Source organism: Oncorhynchus kisutch, linkage group LG21 (genome assembly GCF_002021735.2).
Source record: "Oncorhynchus kisutch isolate 150728-3 linkage group LG21, Okis_V2, whole genome shotgun sequence".
In the NCBI taxonomy this organism is placed as follows: domain Eukaryota; kingdom Metazoa; phylum Chordata; class Actinopteri; order Salmoniformes; family Salmonidae; genus Oncorhynchus; species Oncorhynchus kisutch.
Genome location: NC_034194.2, coordinates 20202893 through 20221942, shown reverse-complemented (window position 1 = coordinate 20221942; position 19050 = coordinate 20202893). Strand labels below are relative to the sequence as shown.

The following is a 19050-nucleotide window of genomic DNA, read 5'->3' as shown; positions in this document are numbered from 1 at the left end:
AGGGAATCAGTCTCAAGATCATTCATCAGTGATTTAAAAATACCAATCGGGACAAGTTCTTCCAGTTGAAAAGTATTTTGTAAGGCGTTCCAAGATGATGGTGCAGAGTACATAAAAGCCATTTTACCACATTCAGTTCGGACATTTAGAACAGTTAGCAGGATAAAGTTCAGCGAACGAAGAGAGTACCCACCACATTTCTGAACAATAAAAATGCCCAAATAAAAAGGTAGTAAACCCAAAATGGCTTTGAAAATAAAAGTATACCAGTGCCTGAGCCTACGAGTGACTAGAGAAGGCCAGCCAACCCTGGTATACAAAGTGCAGTGTTACGTAAGGGTTGTGCCATGGTAAAGGGTGTCAATTGATCTCAAACACTGAGCGGAAGCATATATATAAAATATCCCCATAGTCTAGTAAAGGCATAAATATAGCTGATACTAGCCTCCTTCTGGTTTCAAAAGAAAAACAGGCCTTATTCCTAAAATAAAATCCCAATTTCAGCTTCAATTTTTTTGTAAGTTGTTGAATATGCTATTTAAGAGAGGCCGTCATCAATTAAAATTCCAATATCTTTATATGAGGTTACAACCTCAATCTCCTTGCCCTGACAGGTAGTAATAGGTGAAAGGTTCAGAGGTCTATTTTTTCTTTAGAAAACACCATTAGTTTAGTTTTGTCAGTATTGACGATAAGCTTCAATTGGCACACGGTATGTTGAACAGTATAAAAAGCAGTTTGCAAGTTCTGGAAAGCTTTTGTAAGAGACGAGGCACAACAGTAAATAACAGTATCATCAGCATAACATTCTTATCGGCAGACTTAACAGCCTTGGTTTCTCAAATGACTGCCTCGGCCGGTTCACCAACTACTTCTCAGACAGAGTTCAGTGTGTCAAATCGGAGGGGCCTGTTGTCCGGACCTCTGGCAGTCCCTATGGGGGTGCCACAGGGTTCAATTCTCAGGCCGACTCTTTTCTCTGTATACATCAATGATGTCGTTCTTGCTGCTGGTGATTCTCTGATCCACCTCTAAGCAGACGACACCATTCTGTATACTTCTGGCCCTTCTTTGGACACTGTGTTAACTAACCTCCAGATGAGCTTCAATGCCATACAACTCTCCTTCCGTGGCCTCCAACTGCTCTTAAATGCTAGTAAAACTAAATGCATGCTCTTCAACCAATCACTGCCCACACCTACCCGCCCGTCCAGCATCACTACTCTGGACGGTTCTGGCTTAGAATATGTGGACAACTACAAATACCTAGGTGTCTGGTTAGACTGTAAACTCTCCTCCCCAACTCACATTAAGCATCTCCAATCCAAAATTAAATCTAGAATTGTCTTCCTATTTCACAACAAAGCATCCTTCACTCATGCTGCCAAACATACCCTCATAAAACTGACTATCCTACCGATCCTTGACTTTGGCGATGTCATTTACAAAATAGCCTCCAACACTCTACTCAGAAAATTGGATGCAATCTATCACAGTGCCCTCCGTTGTGTCACCAAAACCCCATATACTACCCATCACTGCGACCTGTACGCTCTCGTTGGCTGGCCCTCGCTTCAAATTCGTCACCAAACTCGCTGGCTCCAGGTCATCTATAAGTCTTTGCTAGGTAAAGCCCTGCCTTATCTCAGCTCACTGGTCACCATAGCAGCACCCACCTGTAGTACGCACTCCATCAGGTATATTTCACTGGTCACCACCCCCAAAGCCAATTCCTACTTTGGCCACCTTTCCCTTCCAGTTCTCTGCTGCCAATGACTGGAACGAACTGCAAAAATCACTGAAGCTGGAGACTCATATCTCCCTCACTAACTTTAAGCACCAGCTGAAAGAGCAGATCACTGCACCTGTACATAGCCCATCCAACTACCTCATCCCCATACTGTTATTTACTTGATTTATTTTGCTCCTTTGCACCCCAGTATCTCGACTTGCACATTCATCTTCTGCACATCTATCACTCCAATGTTTAATTGCTATATTGTAATTATTTCACCACTATGGCCTATTTATTGCCTTACCTCCCTTATCCTTCCTCATTTGCACACACTGTATATAGACTTTTTCTATTGTATTATTGACTGTATGTTTGTTTATTCCATGTGTAACTCTGTGTTGTTGTTTGTGTCGCTTTGCTTTATCTTGGCCAGGTCACAGTTGTAAATGAAAACTTGTTCTCAACGAGCCTACCTGGTTAAAGAAAGGTGAAATAAAAAATATATAAAAACCGTGTATCTCTACCAACTCTGTTTATCCTCACTGCTTGATGTGCGCCAAAGATATAGTGGATATGACCAATGACGTATATAAACCCTGGATTGCTGATGCTATGTATTTGCCATTGAGGGGCTTTGAAGTCCCAGTCCAGCCATATTGACACTCCCTAGTAGGAGCAATCCTCCATAGGAATTAATTGAATTCTACAGTATTTCAATTTAATGTACTACAAAAACAAACATTAGTGCTTTCAACAACAACAACAATACTTCAATCTCTATGGGACGGTTGTTGCTAACACGCTGATGTGACTAGAATGACATTGTATACAACAGCCAACTTTCTGGGACATAGACATGTCTTATTTGGGCAAAAGCTTAAATTCCGGTTAATCTAACTGCAGTGTCCAATTTACAGTAGCTATTACAGTGAAAGAAATACCATGCTATTGTTTGAGGAGAGTGCACAACACAACTTTTATTGACAACTGGTTTGATACATTCAGCTCTGAATGTCAGCTCTCAGGTCCTGAGCTACAGGCAGTTACATTTGGGTATGTCATTTTAGGCGAAAATTGGAGAGAAAAAAGGGTACGTTGTATGTTTAGCTCACATAATTAAAAACTATGCATTAAGGTGTATGTAATAGAATAAACGTGTCAAAAACGAATGCAGACATTAACAAATGCATTTCTATAGCTTCCAACATACAATTGAGGAGTACCAAGGTGGCTGCGTGGTGGCTTCAATACAGCGCCACTTGTCAAGTCATCCAGAGTTTATACAAGTCTTTGGATATGACTCAGAATCTTTTTCTGGACACAGCATTAGAATAAAATGTCGCATGGTTTTACTGTGGTGTGCTCCTGTCACTGGCCTAGTTGCAACTTGAAATTGAATTATCAAAAAAATACGTTTTTTTAATCCTTTGAATGTCTTGTGCTATTTGCATGTCGTGACAATGTCGTTTAATTTGGAAATCGTTGTTGAATAAACTGTAGGCTATGGTCAATATCCACGACGTTAATTGAGCTTTCAATAATAGGTAGCCTACTTGTAGCTACAGGCTGTTGCACCGCACCGAAGGACCCAATCACAATTCTGAACGTGCTGTTCTTCTCAATTAGCATAGTCTAGCTGCAGAAACATCTTGCACATTTTTTGACGTCGACACGATACCTTTATGGGCTTGGCTGTTTCCAGACAGCTGTTACTTGTAGCTGCACCAAAGCAAAGCCTGCACATTCAGAGCCAAGTTTATCATAGCCTATACTACAGCAGTAGAATTGAGAGCAGACTACTTACTAGTCCGTATCGGGTCCCATATTTGCAAACGGTGATACTTATTGCCATGAATAATTTAATTAGTTTTATTAGCACAGTTGGAATGGTTTGGACGAATTTTATCCGTGTCATTTAAGATAAAGTAAGACTGATCTCCCTGAAACTCGTGCGCATCTTCAGATTCTGTTTCATTTGCCAGATACAACCGTGACAAGACACAGCCATGGATACCACTGTGAATTCAGAAATAAATTCAGAGAAGTCTCACCTCGTTAGCGAGAAGAATGGCAAAATGTATTCACTGAAAAGGTAATGCGATTTTTTTTCCATGTTTGAGCAGTGATCATTTTATATCAAACTAAATAATCTTCAGTAGATGTTATCTTATAGGTTTTAGGTTTATTGTAGATGACATGCTGATAGGTTGTGCATTCTATCAGCATTCTTCAGAGGGAGTATTTCATTTTAATTTATAAATACAATTATACAGCCATAATTGTGTAGACCTCTCTCTCTATATTTTTTAAATGCAGACAAGGGTTTATTAAACTGAGAGCATGTATAGGCTAAGGTGCAAGGCAGTTGGTGTAAACTATGTATCTTGTGCTGCTAGTATAGCGTTTTGTAATTGTTGTAGATCTATATGTAGGCTACCAAAATCAAACCGATAGAATGAGTACATAGAATGAAACAATCGGTATTGCAACGAAAATGTATCTTACCATGAAGTAACATTCTGGGCAAAGCTCATGCAAATAGAAGACATTCACATAGCCTACAATTTCCAAGGACACAGCATAATTGAACTGTATATATCTATAGTAGCCTAACGTTGCTTTATTCACGCCGAGTCTTTTATTATGTTGTCCGTGTGTGGAATGTTTTATGGGAATGAATACATGCATTTCCATGCTTGGCTTCGTTTTGGACAGTAGGCTATTTGACGGATGGCCCGAGGGAAGTTCATTGAGCACTGACAAAAACTCATCTTTCATTACGAGATCTGATAGGGGTAATGGTGAAACACCCCTGAATAGCTATAGACTATTTTATTGGCTATATTATTCGAATGAAAAAAACGCATAGGCATTACAATGTGCTGCCAAAGAGAACATACAATTGATTTAAGAACGTCAAGTTAGAAAATAAAATAAAAAGTTAATTGTAATACTACTTATTTAATTATCTAATAGTCTTTTCATATTTATTTAATGGGGGGTCCGGTGTAGTTAGTTAGTTATATTCAACATTTAGGCCTATATTGAAAATAACAAAGCACTATACATTACATTAGCTATTATAATGAGTCACATTTGTTTAATTTCATCTAAAACTACCAGTCTATTCTTTGAGTATATCGTGTTTGATAATCGATTCCCTAAATCAAGGCAAATTAATTGTAAAGGCGAAAACACAAATGAGTGAAGGGTATTCGATTTCGGCATGGACAGGGAAGAAGAACATTTCTTTGACAAATGCTCGTGTTTTGTGGCACTCAAGTTCACTATTTTACGTGAAATTAAAGAATGCACCCCTGTCACAGCACATATAGAATCCTTGATGTTTTATTGATTTTGGAAATGTATTACAATACAATGAATAATAACATTAGGCGTACGTTATGGAAGTTCATGTGGCACCCGGATCATCACAAGGGTTATTAAGGCCTATCCTGGATTGGGCGAGACCTGACTATGTCCAATTAGATGTGTTAAACACTAGCCAAAATAGATATCTTAATCATATCATAAATATCTTAAATGCCCCCGATATTAATATATTTTCCTTGTGTGAATGCTGTGTAGCCTACTTAGTTAAATTGCAGTAAAGAATGGCAATATGCCTGCGCTTAATTAACCCCGTAGATCCACCCATCATGTTCCCGCCTACAGCATTTCATTTCCAATAATGTGAAAATAGCCAATAATAGCCTTATAGGCCTAGGTCGCAGATTTGATATAACCTAATAACGATTTCAATGTCTGCAATTACTTCAAAATACGTGTAATGACCCGAGACCGAAACTATTTGGAAATACGACATTTTAATAACATGAATTTCATTTGAATTGTTTTAATGGTCAAAGTTATTGATTTCGACCCTCCATATGCACCAGCACATCTGCCATTCTGCTCGCTCTTACTAAACAAGTGTCAAAAACTGTGCAGATGATTAGACTAATTGGGTCCTGTTAGGAAAACTACCAGTGAGCGCAGTGTGCATTCAACAATGACAAGAGGACTTTGAAACAATCTTTCTGAGCTTTGATTCAATTATTTGCAAGACAGGAGTACAAATTAAAGTTAGGTTGTTTGTCAACGCAATGCATGCCATGTCTGATGTAATAGCTATGAGAGAGACTGATGATTCAGGAACCAACAACCCCTGGAAAGCATTGCAGCATGAAATGGAGAATGTTTATGGCATGTTTGAGTGTGCAGACCCTATCATCTCCTTCTAGTTATTTGGTGCAGACATTATGTGGGGGTGGGATGGGTTTGTTGCAGTGTCACCATGACTTCATGCCAGATCAGCAAAGCAGGATGGTCGGTCTACAGCCACAGAGACATCCATGCATTGGAAATCATCGCTGCAAGCTGTGCATGTAATCTATTCTTGAAACCAAGAAGACCATTTGGAAGAGGATGGAACTGGAGTCAATAATCTGTTTTTAAATGGACGAATTAACACGATATTCGAATAAATCGAATTAGGAGAGAACAATTTTAGCCTATAAAATGTTGAAAGCAACAGCAGATCCTTGTTGCAGTGAAGGCTATACTGGCTGGGATCCAGCATCAGACTCGGGTTTGTAGGCAGGCTGAACCGGGCAGTATTGTGTCTGAGAAATGGTAGATTATAACTATTTTTTATTTTTGATCACTCATGAAAATGGGCCTCGCTAGTCTGTCTAACAGTAATGCTAATTGGCCTTATGATGATAGACCTATTTCGAACATCCCTCTCAATAGAAGGCACTAAGGTTACATGAAGCCTATATAGAGGGCTGGGTAGGTTACTTTTGAAATGTAATCCGTTACTAGTTACCTGTCTAAAATTGTAATATTAACGCTACTTTTTGAATAGCTAAACTCAGTAACGTAATCTGATTACTTTCAGTTACTTTTGGATTACTTCACCGTAAAACACAAAAGAAGAAAAAGGATAATTACTAATTTAACAACATTTATTGCACGACACATCACAAAACATTACGACAAAAATGTATTTAAGCCCTGTATACAGTATCTGCCTCTAACATGCCTCCTTCATCCCGATCTGGTCCATTTACACCTATAAGATCTGATCACAGTCAGACCTTTGGCTCCCAAGGCACTGCATCTCAGTGTTAGATGCGTCACTACAGAACCTGGTTCGATTCCAGGCTGAATAGGAGTCCCATAGGGCGGTGCACAATTGGCCCAGTGTCGATCGGGGTAGGGTTTGGCCTGGGTAGACTGTCATTGTAAATAAGAATTTGTTCTTAACTGACTTGCCTAGTTAAATAAAGGTGAAATCATATATATATATATATATATGTCAGATATGTGTTTACATCCCAAAATTCATAATCATAATATACATCATAACATACATTATGAAACGTATAACATGAGACCTGAAGAGGGCGATTTGGTCACTTGACTGCAGGAAATGGGGTACTCCTATTCTGACCACCACTGTGAACAACACGGCACCATCTGATATATTACACAATGTAATAGATCACATTTATTGATTTAATAAAACATGTCTAGTGTCGTTGATCTAGTGGCAACAGCTCTCCAGAATGAACAAAGCAAACATCATTTTGTTAATTATGCAGCTGATTAAACGTTTGCTAACTAATAATCTAAACAAGTAAAAACTGTTTGTCTTATAGTCTGTTGTAAATGTATTTAGTTAATTGTGCTCACATGATCTTAACGCATTTGGTAGGGTGTCCACCCACTCTGCCCAGACTAGTGAAAACCCTCCTTTGGTGATGACATTTCAAATAAAAAGCTTGAAGTACGTTGACATTTCACAGATATACTCCTGTTTTTGTGAACATTCTTTGAAAAAGAACAGGAACTTCGCATTTCTATGAAAACCGTATACTAAAATATTACATGTATTGTGTCACAATCATTATGTATATATCTAATCTCCATAACGTTTTATGAGAAGAAAGATGACGAATTGTAAAACCTGTCCAGAGCTTTAATTCTCTCTGAGCATCCAGCCTAGATTACGAGATGCTATTTTCCTGATTTATGACAAAACATTTTTGTCTGGCCTCCATGGATTTATTTAGTCGCTCTAATTTTGACCAACCTACAAAGGTAAAAACTCAATCCAATTCATATTGAACGGATTATGATAGAGACATGAGGTTTGGACCATTGGTTGTTTTTAGAGGATTACATAATGAACATATTATTAACCCATTGGTAAAAATAAAACAAATTAAAAGATGCGTTTTTGATTAGACATCCTCTTTTTTATTTTTTATTTTTTTATTTCACCTTTATTTAACCAGGTTTATTTGGCTGAATAAATTATAATGAAAGTCAACATAAATATTTTTTCCTTGCTCATAGCCAATTGCCAACTCTGTAATAATGTAATGTTTTTGAAGAATGCTCATACATTTCGGGTCATTTCATGCACTGCGGAGTCTCTCCTCAGGCAGGCCCTTTAGTCTGCTTGTCTTGAGCACAGAAACCTGGAGATACATTTGCTCACGTTATTCTACACCAAATACATAATATTTTTATCTTTACTTAAAAAAACTATTGCATGATGATTTTAAAGGAGCAAGAACATTTATTGAATTGAGCCAGGGAACGTTTATGTAGAACTCTATACAGTGTGAAAGTTACTATTTAAGAGGAACAAGATACCAATGTTGTACAAGACATTGCTTTATAACCCTTGAGGAGTACATTGAACCCACTTGCATTCATTCTAAATCTTTGTTCTAAAATGGTTCCAGATTGGACAAGATGTAAATATTGGTTGTGTATAAGACCATTAAAGACCATTAAACAGTAATGAGCCAGTGATGCTGATTTGTCAAATCTTTATTTTTGTTTTGTCAGTGTAGCCTACAGTATGGTGTAATGCCAAGAATTACATGATACTGCACTGAATCAGAAGATATCCTGCAAATGGATGAGTTCACATGGCTGTGAAAATGGACAGGTCTCATAGGATCTATCCTGATTTGAAGATGGCAACAAGCTAGATTACGTAAAGCGTTTTATTTATGACCTGGGCAAGGACACACCAACTGATTGAAATTGGAAAGGTTTAACCTGACATAGATCCCTTCTTTGAGAACTGTTGTATAGAAATCCCCAAAACATATTCATTCAAGACAAGCCCTCCATTTGTTCAATTGAATGGAGTCGATCCTGAGGTTAACCAATCATGTTTGCTCTGCAGTGTTAGGCTATGTGTTGATGTAAAGTGTGTGTGTGTTCACAGCGAGGGTTTATGTTATGTTTGTATATATTCTCTCTCTGTGTCTGTCACACACACACACACACACACACAGACGGACATTTTGAATAGCCTCTGCGTTGGGTTAGGATGGGAGGGGGTGTATTTGCTCTCGTCTCCCCATGGTGTGATTAAACAGAAGCAGTTTTCCACTCGGCCGACTCCTTTCAGCCTTCGTGTCCCTGGGCTCTGGACTGATGGAGTCGCGGCCCAAAGCTGGGTTATCTCCTAGAAGCCAAAATTGCGTTTTTTTCCACCTCATTAGTCTCATCATCCTGCTTATCCTCATTACACATGGCGAGAGAGGGGGGGGGGGGGGGCGGCCTACCCAGCATTTGTTATACTGGTTTAATTTGAATCTGATCTCTTACGGTGACGTGGGAGTGTGCTATTTATGTTATTCTCAGGTGATACAAACACAGTTGGGGAATATCAAACCTACTTCATAAAAAACGTTATGTTGATGAATTTATTCATACTATTTCATCCTTCCATAAGATACAGTCCCGACACAAATCTAGGGTTGCTACCCAAGTCGCCTGGTCGTTCGCTCTATCTGTTCTGACAGAGACAGGACCCATTAGTTCAGTCTTTTTGTTCTGTATCTATGGACGCGACCCAATCGTTCGTTCAAAATGTTCCATTGCCATACTGGCTGGCAACGTTCTTATCCCTTTCTTGCTAGCCAACCACGGCTAACTTAGTCATGTCAAAAAGTGCAGCCAAAATAATAGCAAAGTAGCTGCATTTGTTTAAGCTGTTTTCTAGTGACATTTATTTGGATACATCCATAACAATAAGTTAATGAGGTTCGATTTCGCCTGGCATAGAACATGTGCTCTCTCATCAGGAGACTGTTGTTCAGAGGAGCTAGCCAACATCGCAGCTAACACAATCACTTCAAACTGAAGCTGGAAAGACTGCAAACTAGCTGCACTTCGTTGCGTTTGACCTTTTTTCACTTGGCATTTCTTTTGTATATATCCATGAAAATGATGACAACTGATTCATGATTTCAACTGTCTGAGAAACGCTGCCTGCTTGTCTGTCTCGTCCCAACTCGTTCATTACTATGGGGCAGCAGGAGATTGAATTTGAATATTTAAACAATGTTGCAAATGTTGCTAGACAATTAAGGTTTATACAAATCTCTACTGTTGAAAACAAAATGTTAGTCTAAAAGAAATGTAAGATAATGTCTAGATGCTTTTTATAGTGGAGATGAGGTGTATAAATTTTCTGGCTGGGCTGATGATACAGTGAATTGCACAGTCAGATGGAGGAGAGTAAATAGACATTTTAACATAATTGATTTAGCCGGTGGTAATTAGTGAAGTAGACACCGGCTGGAAGATTTTTAACCAATCACCATTCAGGATTAGACCCACCCATTGTATAATACATATATATTAAAAAAGCCAGTTCCACTGCAAGTCCATTCTATAGCGTATAGTCTACATGTTGTTATGCAGCATCATCTTTTATGAAAATAGGATTCTATGACGGGGCAGTAGACTTACTGTAAGTATGCTATATAAATTCTATATACAGTGCATTTGGAAAGTATTCGGATGCCTTGACTTTTTCCACATTCTGTTATGTTACAGCCTTATTCTAAAATGTACAACTTTTTTTTTTCATCGTCAATCTACAAACAATACCCCAAAGCGAAAACTGGGTTTTAGACATTTTGCAAATGTGTTACAAATAAAAAACTGAAATAAATTATTTACAAAAGTAATCAGACCCTTTGCTATGAGACTTGAAATTGAGCTCAGGTGCATCCTGTTTCCATTGATCATCCTTGAGATATTTCTACAACTTGATTGGTGTCCACCTGTTGTAAATTCAATTGATTGGACATGATTTGGAAAGGCACACACCTGTCTATATAAGGTCCACAGTTGACAGTGTATGTCAGAGCAAAAACCAAGCCATGAGGTCGAAGGAACTGTCCATAGATACTCCGAGACAGGACTGTGTCGAGGCACAGATCTGGGGAAGGGTACCAAAACATTTCTGCAGCATTGAAGGTCCCCAAGAACAATGGCCTACGTCATTCTTAAATGGAAGAAGTTTGGAACCACAGAGACTCTTTCTAGAACTGGCCGCCCGGCCAAACTAAGCAATCGGGGGAGAAGGGCCCTGGTCAGGGAGGTGACCAAGAACCCGATGGTCACTCTGACAGAGCTCCAGAGTTCTTTTGTGGAGATGGGAGAACATTCCAGAAGGACAACCATCTCTGCAGCACTCCACCAATCAGGCCTTTATGGTAGAGTGGCCAGATGTAAGCCACTCCTCAGTAAAAGGCACATGACAGCCCACTTGGAGTTTGCCAAAAGGCACCTAAAGGACTCTCAGACCATGAGAAAAAAGATTCTCTGGTCTGATGAAACCAATATTGAACTCTTTAGCCTGTGTGTCACGCCTGGAGCAAACCTGGCACCATCCGTATGGTGAAGCATGGTGGTGGCAGCATCATGCTGTTGGGATGTTTTTCAGAGGCAGGGACTGGGAGATTAGTCAGGATCGAGGGAAAGATGAACAGAGCAAAGTACAGAAAGAACATTGATGAAAACCTGCTCCAGAGCGCTCAGGACCTCAGACTGGGGCGAAGGTTCACCTTCCAACAGGACAAAGACCCTAAGCACACAGCCAAGACAACGCAGGAGTGGCTTCAGGACAAGTCTTTGAATGTCCTTCAGTGGCCCAGCCAGAGCCCGGACTTGAACCCGAACAAACATCTCTGGAGAGACCTGGAAATAGATGTGCAGCAACTCTCCCTATCCAACCTGACAGAGCTTGAGAGGATCTGCAGAGAAGAATGGGAGAAACTACCCAAATACAGGTGTGCCAAGCTTCTAGCGTCATACCCGCCTGTCCAACATCACTACTCTGGACGGCTCTGACTTAGAATACGTGGACAACTACAAATACTTAGGTGTCTGGTTAGACTGTAAACTCTCCTTCCAGACCCATATCAAACATCTCCAATCCAAAGTTAAATCTAGAATTGGCTTCCTATTTCGCAACAAAGCATCCTTCACTCATGCTGCCAAACATACCCTTGTAAAACTGACCATCCTACCAATCCTCGACTTTGGCGATGTCATTTACAAAATAGCCTCCAATACCCTACTCAACAAATTGGATGCAGTCTATCACAGTGCAATCCGTTTTATCACCAAAGCCCCATATACTACCCACCATTGCGACCTGTACGCTCTCGTTGGCTGGCCCTCGCTTCATACTCGTCGCCAAACCCACTGGCTCCATGTCATCTACAAGACCCTGCTAGGTAAAGTCCCCCCTTATCTCAGCTCGCTGGTCACCATAGCATCTCCCACCTGTAGCACACGCTCCAGCAGGTATATCTCTCTAGTCACCCCCAAAACCAATTCTTTCTTTGGCCGCCTCTCCTTCCAGTTCTCTGCTGCCAATGACTGGAACGAACTACAAAAATCTCTGAAACTGGAAACACTTATCTCCCTCACTAGCTTTAAGCACCAACTGTCAGAGCAGCTCACAGATTACTGCACCTGTACATAGACCACCTATAATTTAGCCCAAACAACTACCTCTTTCCCAACTGTATTTAATTTTAATTTATTTATTTATTTTGCTCCTTTGCACCCCATTATTTTTATTTCTACTTTGCACATTCTTCCATTGCAAAACTACCATTCCAGTATTTTACTTGCTATATTGTATTTACTTTGCCATCATGGCCTTTTTTGCCTTTACCTCCCTTCTCACCTCATTTGCTCACATTGTATATAGACTTGTTTATACTGCATTATTGACTGTATGTTTGTTTTTACTCCATGTGTAACTCTGTGTCGTTTTATCTGTCGAACTGCTTTGCTTTATCTTGGCCAGGTCGCAATTGTAAATGAGAACTTGTTCTCAACTTGCCTACCTGGTTAAATAAAGGTAAAATAAAAAATAAATAAATAAAAAAGAAGACTTGAGGCTGTAATCGCTGCCAAAGGTGCTTTATCAAAGTACTGAGTAAAGGGTCTGAATACTTATGTAAATGTGATATTCATTTTTTTTTTCAATTTCTTAAAACCTTTCCTACGAGTATTATTTATTGACTGACCAATGCTTTCCAAATCGCCCAACACTGCTATTTGTAAGGTTTATTTTAAGTGCACGTTGTGATTTTATAAAATCATTCCTGAACCTGTGACCAGAAACAAGCTACATAGGGGCAATACCAGAATAAATTATCTATTGATTCTGTTTCATCGCAACAAAATCTACAGAGCTGAGGTTGTTGTATGCCCCATATATCATTACGTTGGTGGCAAGAATGTTATATAATAATTGAAATTGAAAAACTCTGTTTTGAATCAAGTGTAGTTTTTTGCACCAGTTCATAAACCATGTGCCATGCAATTGGTACATCGAAAATCTCCCATTTATTTTGCAACCTGTATGGCACAGCTGTCAACATTTTTGTCCTCAGATAAACTGGTATATTTTTCTATTTATGCCAGATCCTTTCTGCCAATTTGTCAAATCTTTAATATATGGCAGGCAAACAAGTTCCCAACCTTCTCCCTTTTCCACTTGCCTCCTCCATTTTGTGGTAGTGCTGCAATCAGTTGGTTGTACATTTGTATTGAGCAGATATTACCATATAATTTCAATAACTGCATATGTGACAACTCCTCCATTTCTATTCATAAAATCATTAAGAAATATAATACAATTTAAAACATTTTTTCCATAAAGAATGTTTTAAAAAATTAATTAATCAGTATATTTGAATTTAACCATAACATTTGTTCTATCTTTTCTGGAGGATAAAACTGAAATTGTAACCAGCTGTGTATGGCTTGTTTAAGAAAGGGCGAAACTTTAAACAAATGTTCAATTAGTCAGAAATGAGAAGTTGTAATCTGTATAAAGGCAATTTTTGAACATTTATTTAACTAGGCAAGTCAGTTAAGAACACATTTTTATTTACAATGACGGCCTAGGAACAGTGGGTTAACTGCCTTGTTCAGGGACAAGAACGATCGATTTTTACCTTGTCAGCTCAGGGAGTCGATCTAGCAACCTTTCAGTTACTGGCCCAATGCTCTAACCACTAGGCTAACACTAGGCAACCTACTGGAGAACCAGTTTGGGTTTAAGTATAACTTATGAGTGAAGCTTTTAGTGAAGGTTTAAAGCTTTAATAGTTAATAATTTTAGCCCCTGAAACTCCTATTCATTATATAAATAGGCACGTTTAATTTCGCCTGGCTTAGCATTCCAAATAAAATGATATATTTTTTGCTCATATGATTTAAAAACGAGTTTTCTGGAGTAGGCAGTGCCATTAGTAATTAAGTAGACTGTGAAAGGACCAAAGAGTTAATCAATGTGATTTTTCCATAAATAGACAAGTATTTCCCTCTCCGTGGTTGCAGAATCACATCTATTTTTGCTAACTGTCTATGGAAATTAATTGTGTTAAATTCATTTAGATTTTTTGAGATGTGAATACCAAGTATGTCTACTTCCTCATCCGCCCATTTTATTGGTAAACTACAAGGTACTGTAAACACATTTTTTTTTGCGATCCAATACATACTATAGTACACATGTCATAATTAGATTTTAATCCAGAGAGGCTAGAAAATAGATCAAGATATTCGATGAGACTGTGCATGGTTCCAGATTGCGGATTTAAGAAAACTAGAGTCATCAACATACATTGACACTTTTATTTTATTCTAACCCCTTGATCTTCCTGTTGGATCTAATTTTAATAGCTAGCATTTCAATGGCCATAATAAATAGGTGTGGAGACAACGGACAGCCTTGTTTTACTCATCTTAAAAGCTCAATAGTTTCTGAGAAGTAACCACTATTTACTATTTTACATCTTGCTGTACATAACTTTAACCCATTGTATAAGAGATTCACCAAAATGTTAAGTAATCCAGGCATTTATAAATAAATTCTAGTCATACTTTATCAAATGCCTTTTCAAAATCTGCTATGAAGACTAGACATCTTCGATGTTTCATAATGTTAAATTGTTTCAAGTAATTGTCGTATATTATCTCCAATCGATGTTTTAAAAAATGATGAACAATATCTGATAATTCCTTTTTTATTCTATGTGCTATGTGATGTGAAAATCCTGGCGAAATACAACATTGAAGTGTTAGAGGCCTCCAGTTTTTTAAATGGACTGGATCTTTATACTTATCACCTGGGTCCTGTTTTAGTTGTAATGAAATCAGACCTTCCTGTTGAGTACCTGAGTCTACCAGTTGTATAATAGTAATTAAAACATGCTAATAATGTATCTTTGAGTACATAAAAAGGTCTGATATACCTCTAATGGTATACCATTAAGCCCTGGTGTTTCTGCAGACTGAAAAGATTTTATTGCCTCAAAGTCCCTCTTCTGTAAGTTGGCCTTCACACAGGTCTTTCTGTAAATGTGTTAATTTTACATCATCATTATTATTATTATTATTATTAGGAAAGAAATCCTTACAATTAACATAATTCTGTGGAAATGGAGGAGACCGAGATTTTTTTTTATTTGCTTCCTCTTTCAAAATATAATTTGGTGAATCATGGATAACTCTATTTGTAATGAGGTTCTGTAAATTATTTTTGGTAGAATTTCTATGTTGAAGATTCAAGAAACATTTTGTGCATTTTTCACAATTTTCCATTCAATTCGTTTTATTTTTGTAATACACTTAATCGTCCTTGAATAAGTACCTCCATTTCTTTTTGTTTTTCCTCTAACCTATGTTGTGCCTCTATAGTACAGTTTCCAATACCATCTCCCTGCTGTTACTTCCTCTATTTCCTATGTTGTGCCTCTATAGTACAGTTTCCAATACCATCTCCCTGCGCTGTTACTTCATCTATTTCCTATGTTGTGCCTCTATAGTACAGTTTCCAATACCATCTCCCTGCGCTGTTACTTCCTCTATTTCCTATGTTTTGCCTCTATAGTACAGTTCCCAATACCATCTCCCTGCGCTGTTACTTCCTCTATTTCCTATGTTGTGCCTCTATAGTACAGTTCCCAATACCATCTCCCTGCTGTTACTTCCTCTATTTCCTATGTTGTGCCTCTATAGTACAGTTCCCAATACCATCTCCCTGCTGTTACTTCCTCTATTTCCTATGTTGTGCCTCTATAGTACAGTTTCCAATACCATCTCCCTGCGCTGTTACTTCCTCTATTTCCTATGTTGTGCCTCTATAGTACAGTTCCCAATACCATCTCCCTGCGCTGTTACTTCCTCTATTTCCTATGTTGTGCCTCTATAGTACAGTTCCCAATACCATCTCCCTGCTGTTACTTCCTCTATTTCCTATGTTGTGCCTCTATAGTACAGTTCCCAATACCATCTCCCTGCTGTTACTTCCTCTATTTCCTATGTTGTGCCTCTATAGTACAGTTCCCAATACCATCTCCCTGCGCTGTTACTTCCTCTATTTCCTATGTTGTGCCTCTATAGTACAGTTTCCAATACCATCTCCCTGCTGTTGCTTCCTCTATTTCCTATGTTGTGCCTCTATAGTACAGTTCCCAATACCATCTCCCTGCTGTTGCTTCCTCTATTTCCTTTATTAGTCTAATCTCTTTTGACCTAAACTGCTTTTGTTTTAATGATGAGCATTGTATTGAATGGCCTCAAAGTACATTTGAAAGTGTCCCATACAATAAGGGGATCTGCTGTACCTATGTTGTACACAAAAAGTAAATTATGAATTATTTTATCTTAGTTAAGAACAAATTATCATCCAATAGGTTTAGATTAAATTTCCTATATCCCCGTCCACGTGGAAATTCTGTAAGAGTTATATGGAGGCCAATTAGATGGTGGTCCGATCGTATTCAGTCTCCTATTAATACTTTTTATACTTTTGATGCCAGCAAGAACGAGACTAGGAAGTAATCAAGACGGCTAGCTTGGTTAAGCCTCCTCTATGTAGATCTCACTAGGTCAGGGTATTTCAACCTCTATATATACACTAGTTCTAATGTATTCATAATCTTTGATCTTTTTCAGTTCCTTTCCAGACTCCAAAGAAGACTATCCCAACTTCCCATTTGAAAACGGAGATGCGACTGGTGCCACCAAGCTGAAGAAGCAGCCTGTTGGTGCCCATTGTCATGGTAACAAAGCAGTGAGTGAGGAGAACCGTGACAAGCTTCTGGCTAAGAAGAAGCTGTACGTCGCCTCCATTGTGTGCCTCATCTTCATGATTGGAGAGGTCATAGGTAAGGCTGGAAGATAGCATTTTAGACTGATTAATACTATTTCATACCTAGGGCCAGGAGCTTTTCCTGACCATGTGACGTGGCCACCAACTATAAATTGTAAAATGTATATACAAATATTGAAAGCATTTAATGAGAACTTAGAGGTGTGCAACATGAAAATATTGTCTCATTTACATTGTGCAATTTATTGACAACCCCTAACTAACCCTGGAGATAGGAAATCCAAAGCCAAACCAATTTTGCCACAGTCACCAGCCAGTTCATTTACGAACACACAAGAGACACCAACATCAAGCCATACCCTGAAACCAACCGAATTCAGACATGGTCGCTAGCATTTCTTAATGAAATAAATGTAAAATTAGGCCAAATCAGGAAGTTCAGCCACCCTTTAAGTGAAATTCGATTTAGCTGTCATTGTAATCAAAATATAATAGTTTAGTTGTTCAAAAACACAGTCTGTATTTTCCATTCATGAGACCTAGTCATCATCAATAGCATCTAAAACATGGACCTGATGTGCGCCTGCCTCTGAGACATCTCCATTGTGTCAATGTGTCTATAGGTGGCTACCTGGCCCACAGTTTGGCTATCATGACAGATGCAGCTCACCTCCTGACTGACTTTGGCAGCATGATGGTCAGTCTCTTCTCCCTGTGGATCTCCTCCAGACCGCCCACCAAAACCATGACCTTTGGATGGCACCGCTCAGGTTAGGCCCATGACATATCACCTTAAAACATCTGTGAATGTACTTTCTCTTTTACCATTTAAACTCCAGATTACATGGCGAATGTTGTAATAGCCGAATGATAATAGTCACAGTCACAATGCTCTAAAATGACCTTTCCAGGGGTCATTGGATGTGTGATACTGATCGCCACTGTCTCCAACCCCCACAGAGATCCTAGGAGCCCTGGTGTCAGTGATGTCCATCTGGATAGTGACTGGGGTGCTGGTGTACCTGGCCATCGAGAGGATAGTCAGGAACGACTATGAGATCAACAGTCAAGCGATGCTCATCACCTCCGGCTGTGCCGTCATAGTAAACATCATGTGAGGGGTTCATTATCACGGCTTGATCTGGAAAAACTACACAAAGTGATGCAAATAACAGCTGGAGTCAGACATAAATTGCATTCAACTATGCTGTCTTTTCCCCCCAAAGCATATGCATTTAAGAAAAACTAAGAGGAGGAACTTTAGACTATTGACATGTAGCATTCTCTGTTCCCTCTGTCCTGTAGCATGGCGTACATCCTCCACCACTCTACCACCTTCCACGCCCAAGGCTCAGGCTACCAGCAGATAGACGAGAACGGGCAGAGCCCTGTGGGTCACAGCCACTCCCATGTGGGTCACGGCCACTCCCATGCTCTTCTGGGTCATGGCCATGGCAACACCAGTGTGAGAGCAGCCTTCATTCACGTGTTGGGAGACCTCCTACAGAGTGTTGGGGTCCTAGTGGCTGCCATCGTCATCTTCTTCAGGGTCAGTAACAAATACTAGTGTTTACATACATCTTACACTACAAATTACATTATGGCATTGTTATACTGTATTTATTTACAGTGCAACAAGTGTATCCCTTATATATTTATATTTACAGTCTCAATAGGAAGGGGTTTAATCATCTCATCACCCTGCTGGGTAAGACAGAATTGGCTGGGTATATATTGCTCTTCTGTTAAAAACCCTACCTGTGATCTGACTGGCCGAATGTGTTATGACATCAGTAGAGCAGCACCCCATCACCACCTGATACCACTCCCCTCTGCTCTCCTC

At 39.1% G+C, this 19050-nt stretch overlaps 1 protein-coding gene across 2 annotated transcripts in view; it reads left to right on the top strand.

The window, feature by feature from the left end:
• slc30a2 (solute carrier family 30 member 2) overlaps positions 1-19050 on the top strand; it is a 30293-nt gene that overhangs the window by 7962 nt on the left and 3281 nt on the right. The window contains exons 1-5 of one of the 2 annotated variants that reach the window (XM_020455457.2): positions 3432-3827; positions 17051-17262; positions 17831-17977; positions 18168-18321; positions 18513-18756. In XM_020455457.2, coding sequence (XP_020311046.1) covers positions 3742-3827; positions 17051-17262; positions 17831-17977; positions 18168-18321; positions 18513-18756 — 843 coding nt within the window. In that variant the 5' untranslated portion in view covers positions 3432-3741. Of the gene's footprint in view, positions 1-3431; positions 3828-17050; positions 17263-17830; positions 17978-18167; positions 18322-18512; positions 18757-19050 lie in introns of those variants that run through there. The other variant, XM_031800902.1, reaches the window with a different exon arrangement.